Here is a 27388-nt window from a genome sequence, read left to right as displayed (position 1 = left end):
TGTTATTCCTTATCACATCAGCACTTATCGGAGCAGATGCTCTGACAGTTCTCTCTAACGTATCTTCAGGTGTAGTTGGAACGTCTTTATCAGCAATGTCTTTTACGAATCCCCACAAGAAAAAAATCCAGAGGCGTCAAGTCTGGCGACCCAGCCGGCCACGATACATCTCCTTCGCGTGCAAACCTACGGTTTGGGAATTGTCTCTGAAACTCATTTCTAGTCATCACCGAAAAATGTGCCGGACACCCATCGTGTTGATACCACATTCTGTTCATTGTTCATAAAGGTATTTCTTCCAATAACAGACCCAATGTTTCTTGCAGGAATGTGGTGTACTTCCTACCATTAAGATTTCCTCCGATGAAATCGGGGCCTATAATTCTGTCCTCCAGAATCCCGCACCACACATCCACCGAGCACGGTTTGTGGTATGCAATTTGCCGCAGCCAACATGGATTTTCAATTACCCAAAAATGCATGTTATGCAAATTAACATTTCTGCGTTAGTGACTGTAGCCTCGTCAGTAACCAAATTCAAATTAATGAATGTGCCATCCTTCTGAATCTAAAATTGAGCCCATCGGTAGAATTCAATGCGACGCATACAATCCGTACTAGATAATTCTTGGTGTAGACTGATATGGTAAGGATGGCATTTAAGGCGATGCAGATTACGAACAACACTACTCTGCCCCATGCCAGATTCCCTTGCGATTCCCTAACACAAGGCTCTCTAACCACAGTGGCAAGAGTATAAATTTGCGTTTCCTCGTTAGTAACTTTCCTTTGCTGGATATGTTTCCGATGCGTTGAAGATCCAGTTGTTCTCAATTTATCGTACACATATTTACATGTACGACGTTTATGGTGAGTACATTGAGGATGTCTTTCGACGTATGAGTCTCCAGCTCTCACTGAATTTCGTTGGCATTCTCCATAAATGAGAAGCATATCGATTTGTTCTCCAAAGGATAATTAATACCACTCAATCCATGATAAGAAGATTCCAGCACTGCATTGATACCAAAGGTCATCACTTCCAACACCTTCTGTAAATGGACGTTCATGCCACCTTTGTGACCTTCGTTGACCTTCAAAGATCTTACTGGTACACATCATTGGATTAGTCTAGATAGCGGCTGTTAGAAAATAAGTGCCAAACTGTAGCATCCCATTTAAAAAAACAAAGTTGACATTCATATCTCTGACGCGACACAACCTAACAACAAAAAACCAATGGCCCCCGTTGTCCTAAGCAACATTTCTTCCACAAACTTTTCAGCTACTATCATACTTTCGGAGTTATTCTAGGTGGCATAGTTAGTGACTCACCCTGTATAAGAAACCTAACACTATGGTTCGTTATGAACTGTAATAACTGAACGAAAATTATTACTCGATAAGGATTGTGTTGACTAAAGAACGCAACTTGGACGAGTAGTTGTTCACATCCAAAAACATTCAGAATCACAAAACAACTAAAAGTGAAATTCAGCATTCTCTATTTGCGACTGAATCGTTAAGTCGAATAACAGCTAACTTCGGAGACGATGCGTGAATCGGGACCGATTAAAGAACAAATTCGGTTCTGTCTGAACCTAAGTGGTAACCGAAATGTCACTAGCGAGAATTTCGCACCACTTCTAGCGATAGAGGTTAATAATTTTATAAATCTTAACTCAAAACTGAACTAACTCCCAGCCAATATTGCCGTTCAGGTACGCACAGCCAGAAATAGCAGGCGTCCCCTCCAATCAGAAGGCAGGAGAGAAAATGCCTGGTTCATTCGCCTCAAAATGTTCCACTGGTTCTAATGTCCAAAAATTCGAAAAACGTCGTACGGTCTGAAAGAGCCAGTTGCGAGAGTTTCCGATACGAAAACTAGCGAAGGTAACGTTCCCACGCCCGCTAGACCGGCGACTCGAACCAGCTTTGAAAATTGAACTGCCATTCCCAAGTTTGTTAAGCAAATATATACCAAGACTGAATACTGTATGTATGTATTTATTTATACTCTGTTTTCCTTATGCTATTGCCTACTGTGCCAGTGGATGTTTTCTTCTATTGTTAGGCTACAGTATAAGCTGTGTTTGGATTGCAATATTTTTAAATCAGTTTGTATTTTAGCTGGGTAGTGGTTGTGGGCTATTAATGGTCAGTAAACGCGCTAACGGAGCTGTTACTTTTTACTGTTCCGAACATGTTGTTTTTAAAGTTTCTGCTTGTTTTTTCTATGTGATGTGACTGGCAAGTGTTGCATGTGAGTCCATATATGTCTGATCACTCGAACTTATCTCTCGGTGTTTTCTGTGTTCTGAGATTTTTCTGTGTTGTGTTGTCTGTCCTGTATCATATATCAGGTATCTGCTGCTTGAATATTTTGCCTATTCTGTGTAAAATTGTGTTATTGTAGATGAACATGTGCCGTTAGTTTTGTATGTATGTTGTTGCTCTGTTGCGTCTTGCACGTGGGCATTGTGTGTGTGTGTGTGTGTGTGTGTGTGTGTGTGTGTGTGTGTGTGTTTTGTATTCCTGCGTGTTGTGTAGTGTCTTCTGTGTATAAGGCAAGTTAATTCCTTTCCCATTTACTTATTTGTTGGTTCGGCTGTCTATGATATGGATATCATAGCCATTTTCCACTGCCATATTGTTTAATTTGTGTAGCTCCTGTGTGTAGTTCTGTTTTCTTATGGTTCTCCTGTTTAAACTATGAAGCATGAATCTGAAGCTTGCTTGTTTGTGTGCCAATGGGTGGTTTGACAGTTTGTGAATGGTGCTCCTTATGGATGTCGGTTTCCCGAATATTATCATGAGCAGCATTTATTTTTAGTAAATTTTAGTAATACAGTGCATCATCTGTTCCTGTCTCTAAAGTTAAGTGAATTTTTTAGCTTTGGATTTTTCTGTGGCATTCTTTTCATCCGTACTTTTGACAATGTATTTTAATGTTTTTCAGTGTTTGTTGAATGTTTCTCTGGTACCTTGCTGTTGAGTCAGTGGTGAACTGCATATCAGGCGGACCTCATATCCTATAATTTTAATGGTAAACACGGCCAGTGCAAGCGCATTACGTCCAAATGATGAATAATTCTTAGAATAGCCACCACGGTAATTGAAGGCCATTTTCCTGATTCAAAAAAATTTGTCCTTAGAGGTGTGAGCGAATGAGAGCAATGTTATATGCGCCGAGTTCGCAAGATCCTTAACTGTGCCCTAAGTCTTTAATCCATGTACCTGCATATTAAAACTGTTGCAAAGCGGTGTGTAGTGTCAATATGTCGGTGCGTGAGAGACTCAGCAAACTGAAAGCACAAATTCGATGAGTTCGTCCACACATGGATCACTCTCTCAGCGTGGCAATGCCAGAGAACACATGACGCTGTGAATGTGCAACAATCCGAGGAACCGCGCTGCTGCTACGGTCGCAGGTTCGAGTCCTGCCTCGGGTAGGGATGTGTGTGATGTCCCTAAGTTAGTTAGGCTTAAGTAGTTGTAAGTCTAGGGGACTGATGACCTCAGATGTTAAGTCCCATAGTGCTTAGAGCCATTTGAACCATTTGAACAATCCGACCCCTTGGGTTCCCTGTCTTAGATGATGCTCCATACAGTCTCGACTTGGCTCCATCCGATTTTAATCTGCTTTCAGAACACCTTCGAGCATTTCAGTTTGATAATGATGAAGCGGTGGAACCAGAGGTGAGTTTGTGGCTCCATCAACAAACATTCTACAGTGACTCTATCAACAAACTGATTTCTCCTTGGAAGAAATGTTATTGTAATGTATGCCAGAACAGGGTTCGAACACGGGTCTCCTGCTTACTAGACAGATTCTATGTTCGAATATTTATTGTTTGCAAAGATCACGAAATAAAGTAAATAAAACGACACTAGCTACTTATGTGGCCGAAAACTACACTAGAAACTAAGCGGACTTGTCATGAATGATCGAAAAATTCGTAAACTTCTACAACGAAGATAAATAGCACTACTAAAAACAGCTAAGTAATCAGCTACTGTGCGCTTCCACTAAAAAGTAAGTCAGAATATCTCTAAACAGTCTAGGTAAAAACCAGAAGCTTTATTACACTTCGCTGGTTCACCTGAAGGTATCTGGCACGTCGCTACATGAAATATCGTGCGTGGCGGAAGACGACAACCGGCTGCACTCCCGAAAGATCACCGAATAACTTTTATATGTGTTGCATAAAATTTTAAAAGTGTGAGCTATGTCCGTAATGGTACGTATTCGTCAGTCAAATGTGTAGCATAAGTTTAATGTAATTGTAAATATACTGATAAAAAAGTATAATTTTTAAAGCGATGTTATATCGTTTTTTGCATGGTGTCAGCTTTATCAGGAGCTAAGTTGGTCTATTCGTTAGACTATATATGCTAAAAGTGGAGAACTAATTACGTAGAAGTTGATACTGAGGTTGCTGGGTGACCATGGGTGGTGGAAATTAAATATTTATTGTAAGGGCAGGAGTGGAAGATGGTACAGCTACCACAGCACGTATAAGAGGGCTTGTGAGCCTAAACGTGTCAACACGAAATATTGATAACAGATTATTAGCATTGGAGTTACGGGCACGCACACCTCTATCCCGTCTTCCACTCATGCCACAGCATCGACGTGCACGGCTCTAATGTTGTCGTCAGGGGATCGCTTGGAATGGTGCGCCCTGGTCTTCAGCGATGAAAGCAAATTCTGGCTGCACGCAGGTGATGGATGCCTGTGCGCGCGACGCAGACCTGGTGAACGCTGTCTCGTAGACCGCAGTCATCCAAGGCACACTTGCCCCATCCCAGCTCTTATTGTCTGGTGTGCGACAAGCTATAACTCTCGCTCGCCTTTGTTGATTCTGGACGAGACGCTAACCAGCGCTCTGTACGTGAAGAATGTTGTAAGACCCGTTCTTCTGCCGTTCTTGCAGCAGGAAAGTGATGTGCTGATGTGTTGTTCCAACAGGCTAACCTCGCTCACATACTGCCCATGAAACGCAGTGGGCTCTATAATACGTGCAGCAACTTCCCTCGCAGCACGATCTCCGGGGTTGTCTCCAATCGAGGGCTCTTACAGGTCTACGTGAACAAGTTGAGCAGGCGTGGAATAACATATCCCAGGACAGAATTCGGCATCTGTACGGCCGACTGGATGCCAGAGTCAGCGTCTGCATTTGCCACGCACGGAGGCTGAACCACGTACTAATACACTCCTGGAAATGGAAAAAAGAACACATTGACACCGGTGTGTCAGACCCACCATACTTGCTCCGGACACTGCGAGAGGGCTGTACAAGCAATGATCACACGCACGGCACAGCGGACACACCAGGAACCGCGGTGTTGGCCGTCGAATGGCGCTAGCTGCGCAGCATTTGTGCACCGCCGCCGTCAGTGTCAGCCAGTTTGCCGTGGCATACGGAGCTCCATCGCAGTCTTTAACACTGGTAGCATGCCGCGACAGCGTGGACGTGAACCGTATGTGCAGTTGACGGACTTTGAGCGAGGGCGTATAGTGGGCATGCGGGAGGCCGGGTGGACGTACCGCCGAATTGCTCAACACGTGGGGCGTGAGGTCTCCACAGTACATCGATGTTGTCGCCAGTGGTCGGCGGAAGGTGCACGTGCCCGTCGACCTGGGACCGGACCGCAGCGACGCACGGATGCACGCCAGGACCGTAGGATCCTACGCAGTGCCGTAGGGGACCGCACCGCCACTTCCCAGCAAATTAGGGACACTGTTGCTCCTGGGGTATCGGCGAGGACCATTCGCAACCGTCTCCATGAAGCTGGGCTACGGTCCCGCACACCGTTAGGCCGTCTTCCGCTCACGCCCCAACATCGTGCAGCCCGCCTCCAGTGGTGTCGCGACAGGCGTGAATGGAGGGACGAATGGAGACGTGTCGTCTTCAGCGATGAGAGTCGCTTCTGCCTTGGTGCCAATGATGGTCGTATGCGTGTTTGGCGCCGTGCAGGTGAGCGCCACAATCAGGACTGCATACGACCGAGGCACACAGGGCCAACACCCGGCATCATGGTGTGGGGAGCGATCTCCTACACTGGCCGTACACCACTGGTGATCGTCGAGGGGACACTGAATAGTGCACGGTACATCCAAACCGTCATCGAACCCGTCGTTCTACCATTCCTAGACGGGCAAGGGAACTTGCTGTTCCAACAGGACAATGCACGTCCGTATGTATCCCGTGCCACCCAACGTGCTCTAGAAGGTGTAAGTCAACTACCCTGGCCAGCAAGATCTCCGGATCTGTCCCCCATTGAGCATGTTTGGGACTGGATGAAGCGTCGTCTCACGCGGTCTGCACGCCCAGCACGAACGCTGGTCCAACTGAGGCGCCAGGTGGAAATGGCATGGCAAGCCGTTCCACAGGACTACATCCAGCATCTCTACGATCGTCTCCATGGGAGAATAGCAGCCTGCATTGCTGCGAAAGGTGGATATACACTGTACTAGTGCCGACATTGTGCATGCTCTGTTGCCTGTGTCTATGTGCCTGTGGTTCTGTCAGTGTGATCATGTGATGTATCTGACCCCAGGAATGTGTCAATAAAGTTTCCCCTTCCTGGGACAATGAATTCACGGTGTTCTTATTTCAATTTCCAGGAGTGTATGTACGTTCCATCCATCTGTAAATGCAATCATTTCAAGTACACTATATGCACTATTGCAACAATAAATACTCAGGGAACCGGAAACCTCTAAAATCGTGTAGTAAATTAGTTCACGACAGTGTACTTTTCATAGTTATAATCGAATGAAGTTAACAGCTCCCACGATCGCAAGATCGCTTTCTCCAGTGTTCTTGTCTTTTTAGCAATAAGACAGCCGTAGATATTGTCGCACAGCAGTGCATTTCGTTATCAGGCGGTGGGGGCGCTGTGCAGTTTGGTGGACACGGCTGCACCGTGAAACCGTCACTTTGCAGGTCTCCACAAGCGTTCCGCGCTCATACTCTGTGCACTGTATGAGCCTCGCACGGGAGCGCCAGTCTCGTGACCTGCTCTCACGAGCATACTCACATCTCTGGCAGACGCGGCTGCAAAAGGGCACGCGCTGCGTTAGACCAGTTGGCCAATTAGAATATTTAATGCTACATTGTTCAATATTCGCTTGTTACGCGTGGCACCGATTCTTTCATGTGACTCGAAGATATTTCATCATCTCTGAGCCACCATGAGCGGGCTTTCTTTATTCAAATCTGTGAAATGTAATATATTTTAAGCGATAATTAACGTAAGAAAATGACGCATAAAGACAGTTTTTGTTTGTTACAGTGCCTTATCTCAATCACTAAAGATGGGGATCTTATAGCGTCGCTTTGTTGTTCGTCTGTCTGTTAAGGACCCCTTTCTCAGAAACGGGTAGACGTATCAACTTTAAATTTATATCACACATTAAGATCTACAGCGCCTTGATGGAGCACAAAATTTAAGCTAAGTCAGTGCAGTCAAAAGATAACGCCGTTCATATCACATATTTTGACACTCGCAAACGCAGTCATCAAGACCTATAGGGTACTCCCCGTTCACCTACAATCACGAAATTTGGCTATAAGCAAAGTTTCACAGCGCAAGTAAATTCGTAATTGTATCGCACTACAAAAAAAAAAAAAAAAAAAAAAAAAAAAAAAAAAAAAAAAAATAATTGTCGTTTGCTATCTCACTCTCTGTCCGTATATTAAGACCCCTATTCTCACAAACCGGCTGGGGTATTACGTTGAAATTTATGTCACATACTGAGATCTACGGTTTCTTGGCCGTGTAAAACACCCAAGGTTCTGAGTTAATTCAGTCAACAGACACGGTCTTTTATGTCGCATATTTTGATACTCGCCCACTCATTAAAACATATAAGGTGCATCACGTTACAGTTAAAGCAACACAAAAAATCCGAAATTTCTTAATCTGCAATTACATGTCACCAAAAATATTTCTTTTTTATGTGTTATCTGTCAATCAGTCAGTGAAGACCCCTTTTTTCTCAAGAATGGGTAGACGTATCATATTGAAATATATACCACGTTCTAAGACGAACGGTTCGTTGGCGGTGCAAGAAATGTAAAGTTCTAAGTCAGTCTAGTCAAAATATACGGAAATTTATGTCCCGTATTTTGATACTCGCTAACTCACTCATGAAAACGTACAGGGTGGTACCAATGGCACTAGAACCATGAAATTTGGCTAGAAGCAACAGTACGCACTTCAAGCAAGGGAAAAAACTCAAAAATTGAGAATTGTAATTACATGAAACAAAAAAATATTTTTTATTATTTCTTATCCGAATGTCTGTCTGTCTGTGCAGTCACCTTTTCTGTTACAATTGAAAACGCGAAATTGAGCAGAGAAATTAAAGCATTCACGGAAGTCTTGGAATTCCTGGGACCTATATCTCGCCAGTATCGATATCAATAACAGACAAAAATTATTGAGGTTCTCGATTCCTGGGAGCTATCTACATATGTAATTACGAATGTTCAGAGCGCGAGTACTACTCCCACTTGGCCAATATTTTGGTTATTACCTTAATTTTACATCATACAACTATGCAGGACAGTTAGTTCATTATCCTGTCCTGCTAGCTTGTCATCTATGATCTAACGAAATTTTGAATTTGGTTAGGGAGTTAATACATGACTTTGTGTTTAAACGCAAAAATTGTTCCATCAAGATACTCGCTATTACTTACGTTTTGCTTTGGCAGATCCATTTTGTTTCGCTTTCACATAAGTTATGGAGAACCACCCATAAATACTATACATATTTCGCAGACATTTTTTATAACGTAAACTTTTCCCTTCTCAAAAAACATAGTGTAAACGTTATTATTAAGGCACTGATGGCCAATGGTTCCTTCAGTGCAGATTCACATAAACTTGAACTCTTACGGGAATCGGGAGATGTCGGGAGTGATGATGCTAATGATCGGAGGCACTACATCAGTAGTCTGTGGCATACCTTAAGAATTTGGGGCTGACAGGAGGTGTACTAGGATGGTCTATGCGGTCGTGGTGACCACTGTGTCCGTATGACGCAGTGGTCGGTGCATTTACCTAGTAAGCAGCAGATGTGGGCTCGAATCTCATGCCAGCTTTGGTTTTCAGCTTGCCCCATTGATATCAATCAGTGACGACTCGTAGCTAATGTCTTTTGTTCCTTTGCACCTTGAATAAAGATTCAGTAGACCTCCAGCCTCAGAACAGGACGGAGCCAGCAGCAGCAGCTTGCCGTTCGTACACAGTTTGATACATCGTATGGTTTAATGGTATTCTAACTTGCTTCTGAGTAGATGAGAACAGCAGCTGTTTATTTAGATGTATTAACACTGCTATTTAATTTTGTTGTAAGACTTTGCTTATTTTGTTTCTGCTGGGTGCATTCAGTATTCTGGGTTAGAGTTACATTGCCTGTGGTTTAGACAATAATTGATTAAAGACAGATACGGACTGCGCCTGTTATGTACAGATGCAAGGAAAATTCGTCACTGTGTGTAAACAACTGGTAGCTGTGTTGGCCACGGACGACAGACTACAGGCAGCTGTCCTGAGCTGCGCTGGCTTTGGAGTGTCTGAGACGAACGCTTAGGGATCTCTCCACCTACAGCGTCGCCCGGTACACTGACGCCACGATTCGCACATTGCGGCCTGTTGACACTTACCGGTGATATGCTAACAGTGGCGGGGTCGCAAATTTCTCGGCAGAAGGTGAAAGTGGATGAAAGCGTCTCATGCTTACGCTGTAACAGCAGGCTTGACGTATTGCCTGTGCATGGTACGCCTCGCTTGCTGGGACTGTGGCAGAGCACAGAGATCGCTTGTCACCGGGAACTCCAGCGTTAGAGTCCCTCAGGAAAATAGCGAGAAAATCCTGTGTCGATTCTGTTTGCGGCACAGGTGGTGTAGTCCGAGACGTGGAGGAAATTCTGCCGGCAGCAAGTGAACGTGCTGGGTGCACCCGGCTGCAAATCGTGGCTGATGTTGGTGCGTATGATGCCTGTCGCCTTGGTACAGAGTATTCCATCTGTTCCTGCTGGTAGCTGCCTGATTTGGTGAAGCCTCGCCCCCAAGGTGGAAGCATCTTTACCAAGACCGATCGTGGATCTGCGGGTGGCAGCAAAATGGAATGTAGAAACCAGAGGCTCACACGATTCTGTGACGGTATCAGATGCAAATTTCTAGACTTCCGCTATTGGGTAGAGAACTGTCGTATTTCCGTTAATAGGTCAGGCCTGCACTACACGCAGGAAGCAGCTACGCTGAGGTGACAAAAACCGCATCGATATTCACATATACAGATGGCGGTAGACTTGCGAACACAAGGTATAAAAGGGTAGTGCGATAGCGGAGATGAGACGACAGTTAACATACTTTGAATGCGGAATGGTAGTTGGAGCTAGATGCATGGGACATTCGATTCCAGAAATCGTTAGGGAATTCCATATTCCGAAATCCACTGTGTCAAGTGTGCCCAGAATACCAAATTTCATGCGTTAATTCTCACCATGGACAACGCAGTAGCCGACGGCCTTCATTTAACGACCGAGAGCAGATGAATTTGCCAACAGACAATCAACAGTGCATGAAATAACCACAGAAATCAATGTGGGATGTACAATGAACGTACCCATTAGGGTAGAGTGGTGAAATTTAGCGGTAATGGACTATGGCAGCAGGCGACCAATGCGAATGCCTTTGTTAACAGCACATCGCCATTCGTGGGCTCGTGACTATATCGGCTGGACACTAGCCGACTGGAAAATCGTGGTCTGGTCAGATGAGACCCGATTTCGTTTGGTAAGAGCTGGTGGTACTGTTCGAGTGTAGCGCAGGCTCCGTAATAGTGTGTTCTGTGTTTACATGGAATGGACAGGGTCCTGGTTAAGTTCGGTTACTGGGAATGTTTTTCTGTTGCTTAAGACGACTCGCCTACTTGGAGACCTTCTACAACGATTCATGGATTTCATGATCCGAATCGAAGATGGAATTTTTGTGGATGACATGTCACCAGGCCACAGTTGTTCACGATTGGTTTGATGGACATTCTGTACATTTCGAGCCTTTAGGCACTCCAGGTTGCCCGATATGAATCCCATGAAACATCTATGGAAACGAGACACCATTTCTTGCACAAAATCCTGCAACGGCTGAACTTTCGCAATTATGGATGCCTATAGAGGCATAATGGCTCAATATTTCTGGAGGTGGCGTCCAACGAGTTGTTGAGTCCATGCCGATTTACTGCTCTACGCCAGGCATTAGCAGGTACTAGAGACAGAAAGCTGGCTGAAACCAGAACAACAACGAATTTCTGAAACCCGATTGGAATGTGTATCAGAAAGACTGTCGAAAGCTGGCTGTGGAAGCTTTTTTAGAGCCATAAAAATAAGATAAATTCTAGAGAGATTTGAACAGATTCCGAATGCGAGATACTTTGGGCGAAGACGAGCGATAAAGGTGGATCAAAATGGTTTTATAGACCCCATGCCTCAGCAACAGCAGTGGTGGAACAATTGAGGGGAAACGCAGAGAGCATTCCGGGTAAACTTTCTGTTCATGTTACAGTTTGAGGTGTTACAGTTTGAGGTGAAGATTTTATTCTGTGAGCTGCAGACTGGGAGACTCAAGTGATTATGACGCGTTCAGGGACAGAGAGTCGCGTGATATTGTTGAAAGTGCTTTATCCGAAAATTAACTTGAGCAGTTAATCTAGAACCGATTCGTGAAGATAACATCCTAGACCTGTGAGTGAAAAACAGACCCAAACTTCTAAACTCATCGTAGAACAGAAAATCGGTGCTCACAAGACCATTTACAGCATCATTATACACGGCTGTATATTTGAATACAAACGAAGGCATAAGAGCTTTCTGCTTAACACGAGCGACAAGAAACAGGTTTCAGATTATTACCTGAGCGGTCAGCACGAAAATTTCAGACCCACCTCTAAAAATGTTGAGTATCGGTGGATGAACCTCAAGAGCTTCGTGCAATACGCTTTAGGCAGTTATGTGCCAAGCAAAGTTGTGAGGGATGGAAAAGACCCGCTGTGCTTCGACAGCCACGTTAGCAAACGGTTAACGTTAGAAACTTGCTTCGAAAGCAAAGAGACATTCACTGACAATTTAAACGTAACCGAAGCCTCAGAAACAAACAACAGTTAGAGAAAACCAAAAATTGCGCAAGGAGCGTCATGAATGGCTGGCTCTGAGCACTATGGGACTTAACATCTGAGGTCATCAGTCCCCTAGAACTTAGAGCTACTTAAACCTAACTAACCTAAGGACATCACACACATCCTTGCCCGAGGCAGGGTTCGAACCTACGATCGTACTGGTCACACGGTTCCAGACTGAAGCGCCTACAACCGCACGGCCACACCGGCCGGCCGTCATGAATGAAGCCTTCAACGAATTCTAAAGTACAATTTTGTCTACGACTTGCCAGAAAATCCTACGAATATTTGGTCTCATGTTAAATCTAAGAAGACACAGAAAGATCCGAAATACAGGATTGTAGTGCCTGGTTTAAATCGTCGCGCGAAAGACAAAGACTGTGGCTGCCTGATAGAAATGCTGAACAGAGGGAAGACCACTGGACCTGGGTCCCTGTGGCATACCAGTACATTTCTAGACAGAGTATGCGAAAGAACTTGTCCCTGTTCTGTCAGCATTGTACCGTAGATCTCTGGAGAAACGAAGTGTTCCTGGTGATTGGAAAAAAGCGGGGATCATTCCCGTTTTGAAGAAGGGTCGTCGCACAGATGCAATTTTAAAACGCTGGAAGGTGTTTTAGGTTCGTTTATTATGACATTTCTGGATATCTAAAATTTTCTCCCTAGGAACAACCAAGGTTTCCGAAAACAACAATCGTGTGAAACACAGTTCACTCAGTTCCTTCGCGAGACCCAGAAAGCAGTAGGTACAGGCGCCCGGGTGAATTCCGTATTCCTCGACTTCCGGAAGGCATTCGATACAATTCCGCACTGCTACGTAACGAGAAAAAAATACGAGCGTCCGGCATGTAAGACCAACAGGGTGACTGGACTGAAGAGTAATCAGAACACAGCATGTCGTTCTGAGCGGAGTCTTCCGACGTAAAGGTAACGTCTGGCGTGCCCCATGGAAGTGTTACAGGGCCGTTACTTTTCACAATATATATATATAAATGACTTAGTAGCTGACGTTGGAAGTTCCATGAGGCTTTTCACGGAATGACGGTGTTGTGTACAGAGTAGTTGTCATGCAAGAAAATCAGAGTGAAACGCAGGAAGACCTGCAGAGGATTGTCGCTTGGTGCAGGAAATGGCAATTGATCCTAAACACTAATAAATGTAACGTATTGCGAATATATTTACAAAAAGACCCTTTACCGTATCATTACGTGACTTTAGGACTATCAGTAGAAATAGGTTCTTTTTCATAAAATACCTAGGAGTTTGTGTAGGAACAATGTGAAATGGAACGGTCACCTAGAATTAATCGCGATTAAGGCATATGGCAGACTGTGGTTCATTGTAAGAATCAAAAATGGTTCTAAATGGGTCAAATAAATTTTCTTTGTAATAAAGTGGTAAGGACAAATTTGTAGCTCTCAGTATATTCTGCTAACGTTTGGCTTTCGTAGAAGATGGCATAATGTCTATGGAGCCCCAGTGATGTAAAAATATGGCAATGCATTTATCTAAAGATAATGCGTCCGCTCATCTATTTATCAAGTATTTGAGTCTCATATTCCGTAGACATTCGTTCCTGATTAAGCTGTACGTAAAACTCTGATAAAGCTATTGTTTTACGGATTAGAGTACTTATAAATAAGTTTCCCTAACAGCTTATCTTGCATACTTACGCATTCAAAGCTCAGAAGATGAGGGTACACTAAAAGGTGGCACTGAATTTTGCAAAGAGATCTACTTACTTCAGTTAGTTTGCCTGGAGTAATCTCTCCAGACGGGAAGTAGAAGTCGTTAATTTTCTCGGTTATGAAGTCCGCTTGCGGCGACGCGTCGTAAGATAACACTAAAGGAAACAACCTCTTCCTCTCCTGCAGTAACTGCTGCTTCATTGTGTCGTTTCCGACTATAGCTGAAACATAGAACAAGAGGTAATGTATTTAAGATAAAAATATTAATTTAATTCCTAACATCTTTCCTAAAGGAAAATTTAATATTATTCCAGGACGAATGATAAGGATAACTGAAGCACGGTATTAAATTTCGTTGGAGTTCAGACTATGCAGTCACCCTAGACGATTATAGTAGTCATGGTGCTGTACGTAAATAATATAAAAGAGTATGTTAGCAATTTGAAATTAAGAACACGAAACAGGAACAGAAGTTTTTGTAAAATTATTTATGGCTAGCTAGAGACACGGAATGGAAAGGAACTTTAAACATAACAGTAATAATAATAATAGGAAAGTAATCACCCTCCTTCAGAACACTGTACGTAAAAATAGTACATATGAAATATCACTTCGGAAACTAAGACAAAACTAAATTTGCGATTATTTCTCCTCCATAAAAGAGGTCGAGTATTTTTGAAATGTTGAAAGAACAAAACCATGAACCAGTGTTCAGACCAGACGCAGAAATAAATGATAGGCCAAGCCAATCTTTTGTTAGCACGGAACAATGGAGATCGTGATGTTTGTATTAGCGTTATTTAAACAGATAAAATAATATTAAACTGCGGGAATCTTCCCGTCAAATTGAATTTAACAGTTACAGGGTGACATATATGCACTGACCACCCTCTCAGTGAACCGAAGCGGTGCTGTGCTCAAGATGTTTGCACGACTCTTCATTCTTTCTTTCATTATCATTTTCTAGAGATACAACAGTTAAAGAGTTTGTGCAGTGGATAAAGACGTAAAATAACAAAGTGAATCATAGGTTTGAAATTCCATTAGTAATCAACTGCCTGTAAACTACATGTGCTGATTGAATGAAATGTAAGATTTTACAGTTAACGAGAGAGCCTATACAGTTTTTAATAGGATTATTTGTCGAAGAAGTGGCTAGTAAGATGTGTATTCAGTTATCTTCCGAATATCTACGTATTCTTGATTTCCTGCTTTATTCCAGGCGGCGACTAGTCGAAGACCTTCACTTTAGAATAAGGAACACTATTCCGAATTCAAGAACGCATCGTTCATGTGCAAATTATTTTCTGTTTTATTTTGGTACAGTCAATTACAGTTTAACTACAACAGATATTCTTTATTTACTATAAACAGCTAATATACTGCAAAATTTGTCTGAGAAAACCAAGATATTTCAGAGCTCTACACAATGCGCCTCTATATATTAAAAAAAAAAATCTTTTACTCGCTTCTGCCGACTGCAAGCTTTAGTTAGCTGCGTTGTTCTAAAAGGCAAAAGGAAGCGGAAGTTTGCAAATTACTCCAGCACTCCTTTATTTGAGAATACATAAATCAAACTGCCGATTTGGTCTTATGAATTAGTTTCCTATCAGTTGATTGCATTTTAAAGTGGTCCCTTGCTGGATCGTAGGGAGTATCATTTAACGTGTTTCACTTCGTGTTCGTCCGCTAACAGAACCAACAAGTCATTCGTGTTTGTTAGAAACTGCATAATATCAGCCTTTGTGAGACAATGAAAAACCGTTTACAAATAAATGTAATGTACGCATCTCAGCAACTCAGCTACTTTATTAGCGGACATACAAGACAGAGTGGGCGTAATATCAAAGTCACTGATGAAGACATCCGGTGTCAGGTCACAAACTTGCGTGACTTATAATCGAAGTCAAGTACCCCCACTGTCCCTTTCCATGGGGAACCAGGGAAACATCAGCACGTGAATGTGTACATTCAAGGTAATCCAGGGGAACCCCCACCCCTCCCTCTCTCCTTGACCATCGAGATCCAAGCACCTGTCCCCATCTTCATCTTTCACAACTGGGGCACTTCAGTGAGTGGCTTTGCTCTGGGATTAGGCAGCATGAGGAGGGAATCAGCATGTGTCTCTTTGTTAAAGAAAATTAATGTTATTACATTAAGTCACTCACTTGAGGTTTGCTTGTTAATAACAAATCAGATTTACGATATATTGTCATTCGAGGCACCGGCAGAGACCATTCCAAGGCAGATACATAAATACTCATTTTTGCACAATGTTACCTATTTTTCTACATTTTTGGTATTTTTTCTTTTTTTCCACAAATTTCCCTTGTTTTTTCACATTTTTTTATTTTTCCACAGTTGTATACAATTACATGAGATCCATCCCACTGCTCTCTACGTCACGACAACATCGCACTGCGTCATGGAGATGCCATGCCAAAACACAGCAATGTTGCCTCAACATCGCATTGACGTCATAGCCATAAATAATTTTACAAAAACTTCTGTTACTGTTTCGTGTTCTTAATTTCAAATTGCTAAAATACTCTTTTATATTATTTACATACGGCACCATGACTATCTCACAGCCAGTCACAGTGCAGCGGTGCATATGCCTGAAAATATTTTATTTATTTATCATTGTTAAGACACCATTTCATTACTAACGTGTGTGTGTGGGTGACATCATACTGCATGTTTTACAAAAGAACACGTCTCCCTATTGGTAGAAATAATGACGTTACTACATATTGATGACGTCAAGTGCGCAGCTCGTGGTCTAGCGGTAGCGTTCTCGCTTCCTGCGCACGAGATCCCGGGTTCGATTCCCGGCGGGGTCAGGGATTTTCTCTACCTCGTGGTGACTGGGTGTTGTGTGTTAATCATCGACTTGTAAGTCGCCGAAGTGGCGTCAACTAAAAAGGACCTGCAATACGGCGGCCGAACTTCCCCGCATGGGGCCTCCTGGCCAAGAATGCCATACGATCATTTCATTTCACGATAACGTCAAATCAAATTCTACAACGCTGCAGTTTAACCGATTTCCAACGGAAGATACCGTGAAAAGTGCCAAGCAAATTTGCTTGCCCTTTTCATTTAATGTTAGATCCATTCTGCAATTAGAGATTGATAATGGTTGTGATTTCACTGGCAACATTTTTATTTAGACACATCGGATCACATTGACAGTTCCTTCTGAGCTCTATGCAGCTTTATTTCCTTTCGTTTAACAAGGTGATGGACTCACTTGCTTTTCTGATTGATTTTTATGTGCATGGGAAAGCACAGCACATTGGATCTGGGACGTCATAGGAGGACAATGTTGGACTGTTGTGTTTGGCATTTTCCTCTATTGGCAGGCCGGCACTCTTTTTCAGGGCATAAGAATCAACTAAAATTATAGGAGTCGGTAGTTAGGAACGAGGGATCCGTGCAAAGCTGTGAAGGAGGGCGCACCGTAGGAGTTGCTCTGTAGTCGTGGCAGAGTGCGCATCGTAGCAAACGACCAGGGACAGGAGTAGTGGCAACAGCAAAACGCACTCGTCCAGAACCAGGGAGCCATTCGCCTGTTGACGGAGTTGACTATAACAGTCGGGTAAATAATTCACATTGAGTGTTAACAATAGATCGGGCGTGGTAGGGCATTCTTAGTCCATCCGTCCGGAATTGTCTACAATCACCTATCTCAGGTCCAGAATTGCTGTATTCTGTGGTGTTGAACGTCTTAATTTGCCAGTAGGTTTACAGTCACTGCTTTTCATTTGGATTTGAGACTGATTTTCTGATTGACACTTGCGTCAGGAGGGCACCATTTTCTAGATGAATCGAGTAACACTGCAAACAAAATAAATTCTACTAATTAATATATATATAAAAGAGTGTTTCTGTCCATTCTGTTCTGCGTATTAAATTTGTGTCTTAGTTTTCTTTGTCAGGGTAACTTTTCACATGCAGGACATTTCGCAGCGGTACGTATAAGAAGTACCACACTGCAATAGATAAACCCTGTTAAACCAACACTACATTACTAAATGGTGTGACGTCATAGTTTATGTGTTAAAACGAATTCATTGTTGGAAATTATGATGTCACGGTAAATGTATGACATTATAGCAAAATTCTGAGGTTTACCAATATCCAAGCAAAGATTCACACTGCTACAAAATACGCGCCAATGGGCTCCGATCGCGAAACCTGACGAGAGCAGTGTGCTGACCACGTGCTCCTCCATATCCGCATCCACTGACACCTTTCGGTTGAGGAAGATACGGCGGTCGATCGGTACCGTTGGGTCCTTTCGTAGCCTGTTCGGAGAGAGGGAGAGACAGAGGTGACCAATATCTCCTGCGAAAAGTGCCACAGCTGTAGGGTAGACAACAGTGTCCCTGCGGCTGCCACCCCCGCTGACCACTGGGCGATGAAAGCTCAACATGTTTTCCCAACACTACGCTAACCACTCACCCGTCTTGAACCCCCCCCCCCCCCCAGGAATGGTGGAAAATATGCACAAGCGTCTCCGGTGCAAAAGCAGACACTACAACAGAGCCATCCCACCCATGGCAAATAGATCCCAACACGTCGCCGGAAACATGTAGGCTGGCACCGCAGAAAAACGCAGAGCACTCCCCTCCTTCTTTCTCTTTAGACCAATGCTCTCAAAATTAGTGCTTTGGGTGGGCAACGGCAGACTGTCGGCTGAGTCCCCAGTCGGAAAGAAAGGTGTGTAACCTAGCAAAACACTATAGAAATTCTAGCATTGTCAGTAAGTGTGGAACACTGCTAGGAAATCAGTAATTAACCACGAAAATAAATCTGGGTAGGAGAACTACCTTCCCCATGAACCATGGACCTTGCCGTTGTTGGGGAGGCTTGCGAGCCTCAGCGATACAGATAGCCGTATCGTAGGTGCAGCCACAACGGAGGGGTATCTGTTGAGAGGCCAGACAAACTTGTGGTTCCTGAAGAGGGGCAGCAGCCTTTTCAGAAGTTGCAGGGGCAACAGTCTAAATGACTGGCTGATCTGGTCTTGTAACACTAACCAAACCAGCCTTGCTCTGCTGGTACTGCGAACTGCTGAAAGCAAGGGGAAACTACAGCCGCGTGGGATTAGCCGTGCGGTCTAAGGGCGCTGCAGTCATGGGCTGTGCGGCTGGTCCCGGCGGAGGTTCGAGTCCTCCCTCGGGCATGGGTGTGTGTGTTTGTCCTTAGAATAATTTAGGATAAGTAGTGTGTAAGCTTAGGGACTGATGACCTTAGCAGTTAAGTCCCATAAGATTTCACACACATTTGAACTTTTTGAAGGGGAAACTGCAGCCGTAATTTTTCCCGAGGGCATGCAGCTTTACTGTATGGTTAAATGATGATGGCGTCCTCCTGGGTGAAATATTGCGGAGGTAAAATAGTCCCCCATTCGGATCACTGGGCGGGGACTACTCAGGAGGATGTTGTTATCAGGAGAAAGAAAACTGACGTTCTACGGATCGGAGCGTGGAATGTAAGATCCCTTAATCGGGCAGGTAGGTTAGAAAATTTAAATTGGGAAATGGATAATTAAAGTTAGATATAGTGGGAATTAGTGAAGTTCGGTGGCAGGAGTAACAAGACTTCTGGTCAGGTGACTACAGGGTCGTAAACATAAAATCAAATAGGGGCAATGAAGGAGTAGGTTTAATAATGAATAGGAAAATAGGAATGCGGGTAAGCTCCTACAAACAGCATAGTGAAAGCATTATTGTGGCCAAGATAGATACGAAGCCCACGCCTACCACAGTAGTACAAGTTTATATACTAACTAGCTCCGCAGATGACTAAGAGATTGATGAAATGTATGATGAGATAAAAGAAATTGTTCAGACAGTGAAGGGAGACGAAAATTTAATTGTCCTGGGTGACTGGAACTCGATTGTAGGAAAAGGAAGAGAATGAAACGTAGTAGGTGAATATGGAATGGGATTAAGGAATGAAAGAGGAAGCCGCCTGGTAGAATTTTGCACAGAGCATAACTTAATCATAGCTACCACTTGGTTCAAGAGTCATAAAAGAAGGTTGTATATATGGAAGAAGCCTGGAAATACTGGAAGGTCTCAGATAGATTATATAATGGTAAGACAGAGATTCAGCAACCAGGTTAAACTGTAAGACATTTCCAGGGGCAGATGTGGACTCTGACCACAATCTATTGGTTATGAACTGTAGATTAAAACTGAAGAAACTGCTAAAAGGTGGGAATTTAAGGAGATGGGACCTGGATAAACTGAAAAACCAGAGGTTGTAGAGAGCTTCAGGGAGAGCATTGGGGAACAATTGACACGAATGGCGGAAAGAAATACAGTAGAAGAAGAATGGGTAACTTTGAGAGATGAAATAGTGAAGGTAGAAGAGGATCAAGTAAGGAAAAAGACGAGGGCTAGTTACCTGGTTGGGTAACAGAAGAATTATTGATTTTAATTGATGAAAGGAGAAAATATGAAAAATGCAGTAAATGAAGCAGGCAAAAAGGAATACAAACGACTCAAAAATGAGATCGACAGGAAGTGCAAATTGGCTGAGCAGGGATGGCTGGAGGACAAATGTAAGGATAAGGCGCATATCACTAGGGGTAAGATAGATAGTGCCTACAGGAAAATTAAAGAGACCTTTGGAGAAAAGAGAACCACTTGTATGAATATCAAGAGCTCAGATGGAAACTCAGTTCTAAGCAAAGAAGGGAAAGCAGAAGGCTGGAAGGAGTATATAGAGGGTCTATACAAGGGAGATGTTCTTGGGGACAATATTATAGAAACGGAAGAGAATGTAGATGAAGATGAAATAGGAGATATGACACTGCGTGAAGAGTTTGACACAGCACTGAAAGACCTAAGGCGAAACGAGGCCCCGGGAGTAGACAACATTCCATTAGAAGTACTGATAGCCTTGGGAGAGCCAGGCCTAACATAACTCTACCATCTAGTGAGCAAGATGTATGAGACATGCGAAATACCCTCAGACTTCAAGAAGAAAGTGGTAATCCCAATCCCAAAGAAAGCAGGTGTTGACAGATATGAAAATTACCGAACTGTCAGTTTAATAAGCCACGGTTGCAGAATAATAACACGAATTCTTTACAGACGAACGGAAAAACTGGTAGAAGCCGACCTCGGGGAAGATCAGTTTGGATTCCATAGAAATGTTGGAACACGTGAGGCCATACTGACCCTACGACTTATCTTAGAAAATAGATTAAGGAAAGGCAAATCTACGTTTCTAGCATCTGAAGACTTAGAGAAAGCTTTTGACAATGTTGACTGGAATACTCTCTAAATTCTGAAGGTGCAGGTGTAAAATACAGGGAGCGAAAGGCTATTTACTATTTGTACAGAAACCAGATGGCAGTTATGAGAGTCGAGGGACATGAAAGGGAAGCAGTGGTTAGGAAGAGAGTGAGACAGGGTTGTCACCTATCCCTGATGTTATTCAATCTGTATATTGAGCAAGCAGTGAAGGAAACAAAAGAAAAATTCGTAGTAGGAATTAAAATCCATGGAGAAGAAATAAAAACTTTGAGGTTTGTCGATGGCATTGTAATTCTGTCAGAGACAGCAAAGGACCTGGAAGAGCAGCTGAACGGAATGGACAGTGTCTTGAAAGGAGTATATAAGATGAACATGAACAAAAGCAAAACGAGGATAATGGAATGTAATCGAATTAAATCGGGTGATGCTGCGGGAATCAGATTAGGAAATGAGAGACTTAAAGTAGTGAATAAGTTCTGCTATTTGGGGAGCAAAATAACTGATGATGGTCGAAGTAGAGAGGATATAAAATGTAGACTGGCAATGGCAAGGAAAGCGCTTCTGAAGAAGAGAATTTGTTAACATCGAGTATACATTTATGTGTCAGGGAGTCGTTTCTGAAAGTATTTGCATGGAGTGTAGCCATGCATGGAAGTGAAACGTGGACGATAAATAGTTTGGACAAGAAGAGAATAGAAGCTTTCGAAATGTGGTGCTACAGAAGAATGCTCAGGATTGGATGGGTGGATTACATAACTAATGAGGAGGTATTGAATAGAATTGGAGAGAAGAGTAATTTGTGGCACGACTAGAATAAGGGATCGATTGGTGGGGCAGAGTCTGATCAAGGGATCACCAATTTAGTACTGGAGGGTAGTGTGGAGGGTAAAAATCGTAGAGGGAGACCAAGAGATGAATACACTAAACAGATTCAGAAGGATGTAGGTTGCAGCAGGTACTGGGAGATGAAGAAGCTTGCACAGGATAGAGTAACATGGCGACCTGCGACGAACCAGTCTCAGGACTGAATACCACAACAACAACAACAGGAGAACTAACAATCCGTCTCCATCACTCGGTAACGGTAGTCTGGTGCTTCCTTCAAACTTAGGCGTGAGTGATGTAATGCTGAGTAACCGCTATATCCCCCACTCCCGTTTACCCATGAACCGTAATGTGTAGCGATACGTACAATCCTGGAAGCACACTAACGACGGGCGAGATATCCCTGTGCTCCCAAGCAGAATAAAAAGACATGTAACACGAAATAAACTCTTGCAGCTTTAGTATGCGACATCATTAGAAGACCTGTAAATAATCCGAAATATATACATGAGCCGTGCACAGAGTTAGATACCTGGCGCCCAGTGAATTGAGCGGTGCGACTGTTGACGCGCCCTGCTGGCTGTACTTGTTCTCGTAGTTTTTCCCGGAGAATTTGGAGTGATTCGGCGATGCCCACGGGTCTTGTCCCCTCCCGCACCAGACGACCGGAGCGCCTTCACCGAAGGATGTTGCCGGCCACCGAGTCAACGCCTTTTTCGTGTTCATTAGTCGATAAAAAGAGTCCGGATTCGCTTGCTATGTTCATGGTGAGCGTCATTTGTATGTTCTCCAGCGACTTGTCTCCATTGTCTGCTGTTGGTTGCACTTGAAGCAGCTTGGCGCTCGCCTTTCACGTGCTTTTTTTGTTTTTGTTGTGCTGCGCTCCCCCCATTTTTATTTGACGTGATTTTCAAAGGGTTTGCAGCACGAGCTCAGCTCTGTCCCGTGTGGAAATTGGCTTCGGTTTCGAGTAAATTTTTTGAAAATTTTGGGCGCCAATTTTAAATAAGGTGCATACCGTTATTTGGTGATTTACATTTAAGGCATAGAGACCTACACCTAATTCTAAGGCACATATTTTCACTGTGTTAGCCTTTAGAAAAGAGATCCGCTTTAGGTAGAGGAACAAACTTGTTTTTTATTTCCCCTTAGACACCACGACAACCTTTGAGAAAAATGATGCTGCCTTTGTGAAATTATATGTAATTTGTCCAAGAAACAATTCCATGAGGACACCCGAAATTCTTAAGAACCTCTTATTTGATCATTAAGCTAATAATAGGCCATTCGTATATTTTGGGTTCTGGATGCTAGTTTGAGAGCTGCTTCTGCATTTGTTAAGATTGTTTTGATATTGGCTTTACACTGAAGATATAAGTAATTTTTATTCTTGGCCGGTAGCAATTCCGCCTTCGCTCGAACCAATTAACATTAACTGGCATCACAACGCGAGTTAACTTTCAGTGGTGCTTTAATATTAATATTAATTATTGGATCTCTTTTAGAGGCGTGGCACAGGCTTTGGTTTTATTAAATCTGTCCACTGCTTAAGAGAACTTTGTTGTATATGTTGTAATGCACTATCTATTCTCTCTCAACTTGTGACACCGGTGGGCTTGGTCCCCGTGTCTATGTCTGGAGTCCGCTGTGTCGTCTGCGGTTTTGTGCCCTGACCTGACGTGAGGCCATTCTATTACTTCGTTGTAATTTTAATGTTATGATGTTCCTCGGCATGACTTTCAATGTAAATTATTAATAGGGTGTAGAAAAATTTCAGCTACCAGTCACAATGAAAAATCATTTATTCGTCACACGACCGGTTTTGAGCTTGTGCCTATCCTCATGTGTATCAGATAGGTAATTTGTAGCAACAGTTGCATAACCATCCTCGTCTTCACATGCCTTGGGCGTTAACTCCAGTACTGTAAAGTCATCTTACATCGTAGGGCCGCACAAATCCACCACTTTTTTGGGAGAGGTGCTCTTGTTACTGTGGGAACGCCCGAAAATCCGAAACGTGTTACGTAACTGATAAATAGCTGTCGATTAGATGGATCATGGTGGGCACGACTGCATACTGTTCCTGGCAGTCGATCCATTTTAACGATAGCAAGTTCTACATTCTAGCAAAAAAATCATGTAGAATTACATAACACTATTGTCAGTATCTCTGTTTGAAAGTCTGTGTAACCCATTATAGCTTCTGTTTACCTGGTATACCAGGAAGGTCAACAGCAACTAATTTTTTTCTGCAGGAGATGCTGGTTTGGATCCAAAGCGAGTCTGTCTTACTTATTTCGAAACGTGTAGAAAAAAAACCTGGACATCGTTTTAGCATAGCAATATGATAAGAATCACCACCTAGAGCAAATGCTTTTTACTGATGATGATTATTCATACTGGTAGGAAGAGCCTTCGCATAAAGGTCGTGATGACAACACTTCTTGTCAACTGCTCTTTTGTCATACCTTATAAATGTGATTGGTCTTGTAATCATGCTGCAATATGGATACCCCAAGGCCTGTGACAGGGTGGATGTGATCATTTTCTCTACATGCATGGTACTACTCAACACATCAAAATGCATGCTAATCGAGGAAATTCACTTTAAAGTCACCCAGGTCCACTTATAACGAGAGTATAATCGATTATTTAAAAAAATAATAATAATGTATGACGGTAATATGTTAAACCTTAAAATCATATGACGATGTCAGGAGGTTGCAGGCTGGCAGACAGAGCAGTCAAACAACTCTGGCGATGCAGCTGCGAGTGGCGTAACCCGCTGCACCAGATATATGAAACAGTAACCGAGCTGACTGCATCTTGAAATGCCCCTGTCTCCAGTGTACGTTATTTCTCCTACAAAACAGTCAATTTAATGTGTGTAGAAAGCGATATGTATCCCACAATTGACAGTGCTGCAGAGAGCAATCGAAAAAAATTGTTATTTGAAGGATAAAGAGCCCTTTACACTGGATCTAAATATTTTAACGAATCTAAATAGAAATGGCTTGCAGCTCTCGTGTATTGAGGGACAGTACCGCTGTAAAAGATTTTACCTCAGCCTCACGCACACGGACCAAGGAGAGTCTGATAATTTCGTCTTGTCAACGTGTCTCTCTCTAGAATGCACTGTCTTCCCACATTAAAGCATATGTAGTGTCATCCACTCTCCTGTATCCACTAGCTACATTAAAGACCTGCAGCCCCTCTCTGCTGATTATAACATCTCTGTAGCGCTTTTTCGTTTCTAGGTATATGTGTGACGTCATGTATCTCCAAATTTTTAACAATGGGGTCTGCGAGCTCTTTGGCGCTTTTTAGGAGCAGAATGTGCTGTGATTCTTATAGTTCTCTTCCTTGGTGCAACGTCATGTCTTTGAAGGAAAGTATCCAAGAGATCGCCAGACACTTTGATCTCGTGCTTATGTGACATAAAATTTCTATAACTACCTACGTACAAAGACAGATGTGTACGACCATGTCTTATCCGAATTTTAGAGCAATTTTTTGTATTTTCATGTTTCTTTCTATATTTTTTCCATATTTTTCATATATTGGCGTATTCTATACGTGTATTTACAAGTGTATGTATACTCTTATTGCTTATATTGTACAGTGTGTGTTTTCATCTTTTTTGCCATCCAACTGTGATATAGAGTCCCAAACCAGCCAGAGTATCTACAAACTGCGCTTCTTCTAAATGTTAACACACATAACACTATGTGCCAAAGCCAACGCTGAAGGACATTCTTCTAAATAGACGACTGTGATGGTTGTCTGTTAACGTATATATGTTATAAACACACGCCGAGTTTGGTTACGTACTATACTATTTTGTTCGAAGGCTCATGGGTATACCCACTGCCCAGGGCTGGGTTTGGAGTAACCTCAAGCAGGTGAAGCCGCCCACACAAGTTATGGGATACTGTTCATAGGGGATCCAAATACACGAAGTATGGTTTTATCGGCTGTTGTGTGAAGAAATTTAAAACTATTTCTCTACATCCTCAAGTTGTAAGTAGGCTGTTTATGTTTTCTTTATGTAAGTAGGCTGTTTATATTTTCTTATTGGCAACGTTACGTAGCGCTCTATATGAAAATCACTGGCTGTGCTGTGTGCAGTCTGTGGCTAGTTTGCATTGTTGTCTGCCATTGTAGTGTTGGGCAGCGGCAGCTGGATGTAAACAGCGCGTAGCGTTGCGCAGTTGGAGGTGAGCCGCCAGCAGTGGTGAATGTGGGGAGAGAAATGGCGGAGTTTTGAAATTTGTAAAAATGGATGTCATGAACTGCTGTATATATTATGACTTTTGATGAATATTAAGGTAAATACATTGTTTGTTCTCTATTAAAATCTTTCATTTGCTAACTATGCCTATCTGTAGTTAGTGCCTTCAGTAGTTTGAATCTTTTATTTAGCTGGCAGTAGTGGCACTTGCTGTATTGCAGTAGTTCGAGTAACGAAGATTTTTGTGAGGTAAGTGATTTGTGAAATGTATAGGTTAATGTTAGTCAGGGCCACTCTTTTGTAGGGATTTTTGAAAGTCAGATTGCGTTGCGCTAAAAATATTGTGTGTCAGTTTAAGCATAGTCTTGTATAATCGTTCAAAGGGGACGTTTCATATGTCGACCCTTAGCCGAGGATACCTCACTGGAATCTTCTGACTTTTTCTTGTAGTTTGTGTATCTAGTGTAGCTTTTGTTTATTGCTAGCGCGTAATAGTAGAGAGAATCTCCTTTTTAGTTGCAGCCTTTCATTGTTGTACAGTAAAACAGTTGTGGCATGCATGTAGATTTGCACCAAGTATTTCGCAGCTGCGCTTGCAATTATCGAGATATTATTTTCAGTGCTATGTTAATGTGTTCTCTTATTGTTGCTCTTCAAATTGTGTTTTTCTGTGTTGTCGTGTGAAATATTGTGACAATAATGGCGTGTGAAAAACGTAACACTAGGCTCCAAAGTAAAGTGAGAAATAACAGTGAAGACGAAAGCAGTGTGTTAACGCCACCATGTAATGAATTAACAAATATTCAAAATAGTTATTTGGTAACTGTGCATAGGGAAATGGAGCGGGCGTCAAATAATGGTGTAGGCAGTGAAACAATTAGTGAACAGGGAAGCATTATCGATCGATCGGTCGGCAACAGCTCGCCTCAGGATTCCGAAATGACAGTACACAATCTTGCAAATACTGTAGATTCAGGTTTTGCGTCCTCACCGTTTTCTCAAATAAATCAAGACACATTTTCTGCTTTTCAAAACGCGAATATTGCCGATTCAAATGCACTGCCGAATAGCACTGAGGAACATGTTTCAGACACTAGTGCACTGTTATTACAGTTAATGCAACAAATTGGACAAAGGCTACAAAAGTTAGACACAACGCTTGAACAAAATCAGAA

At 42.8% G+C, this 27388-nt stretch overlaps 1 protein-coding gene across 1 annotated transcript in view; it reads right to left on the bottom strand.

Annotated features, from left to right (window-relative positions):
• The window catches only part of LOC126174808 (venom carboxylesterase-6-like), a 190412-nt gene that overhangs the window by 33655 nt on the left and 129369 nt on the right, over positions 1-27388 (bottom strand). Inside the window, exon 7 of the mRNA XM_049921183.1 lies at positions 13938-14104. Coding sequence (XP_049777140.1) covers positions 13938-14104 — 167 coding nt within the window. The remainder of the gene's footprint in view (positions 1-13937; positions 14105-27388) is intronic.

The sequence above is a fragment of the Schistocerca cancellata genome, chromosome 3 (assembly GCF_023864275.1).
Source record: "Schistocerca cancellata isolate TAMUIC-IGC-003103 chromosome 3, iqSchCanc2.1, whole genome shotgun sequence".
Taxonomy (NCBI): Eukaryota; Metazoa; Arthropoda; class Insecta; order Orthoptera; family Acrididae; genus Schistocerca; species Schistocerca cancellata.
This window is presented reverse-complemented; position numbering and strand designations above follow the sequence as displayed.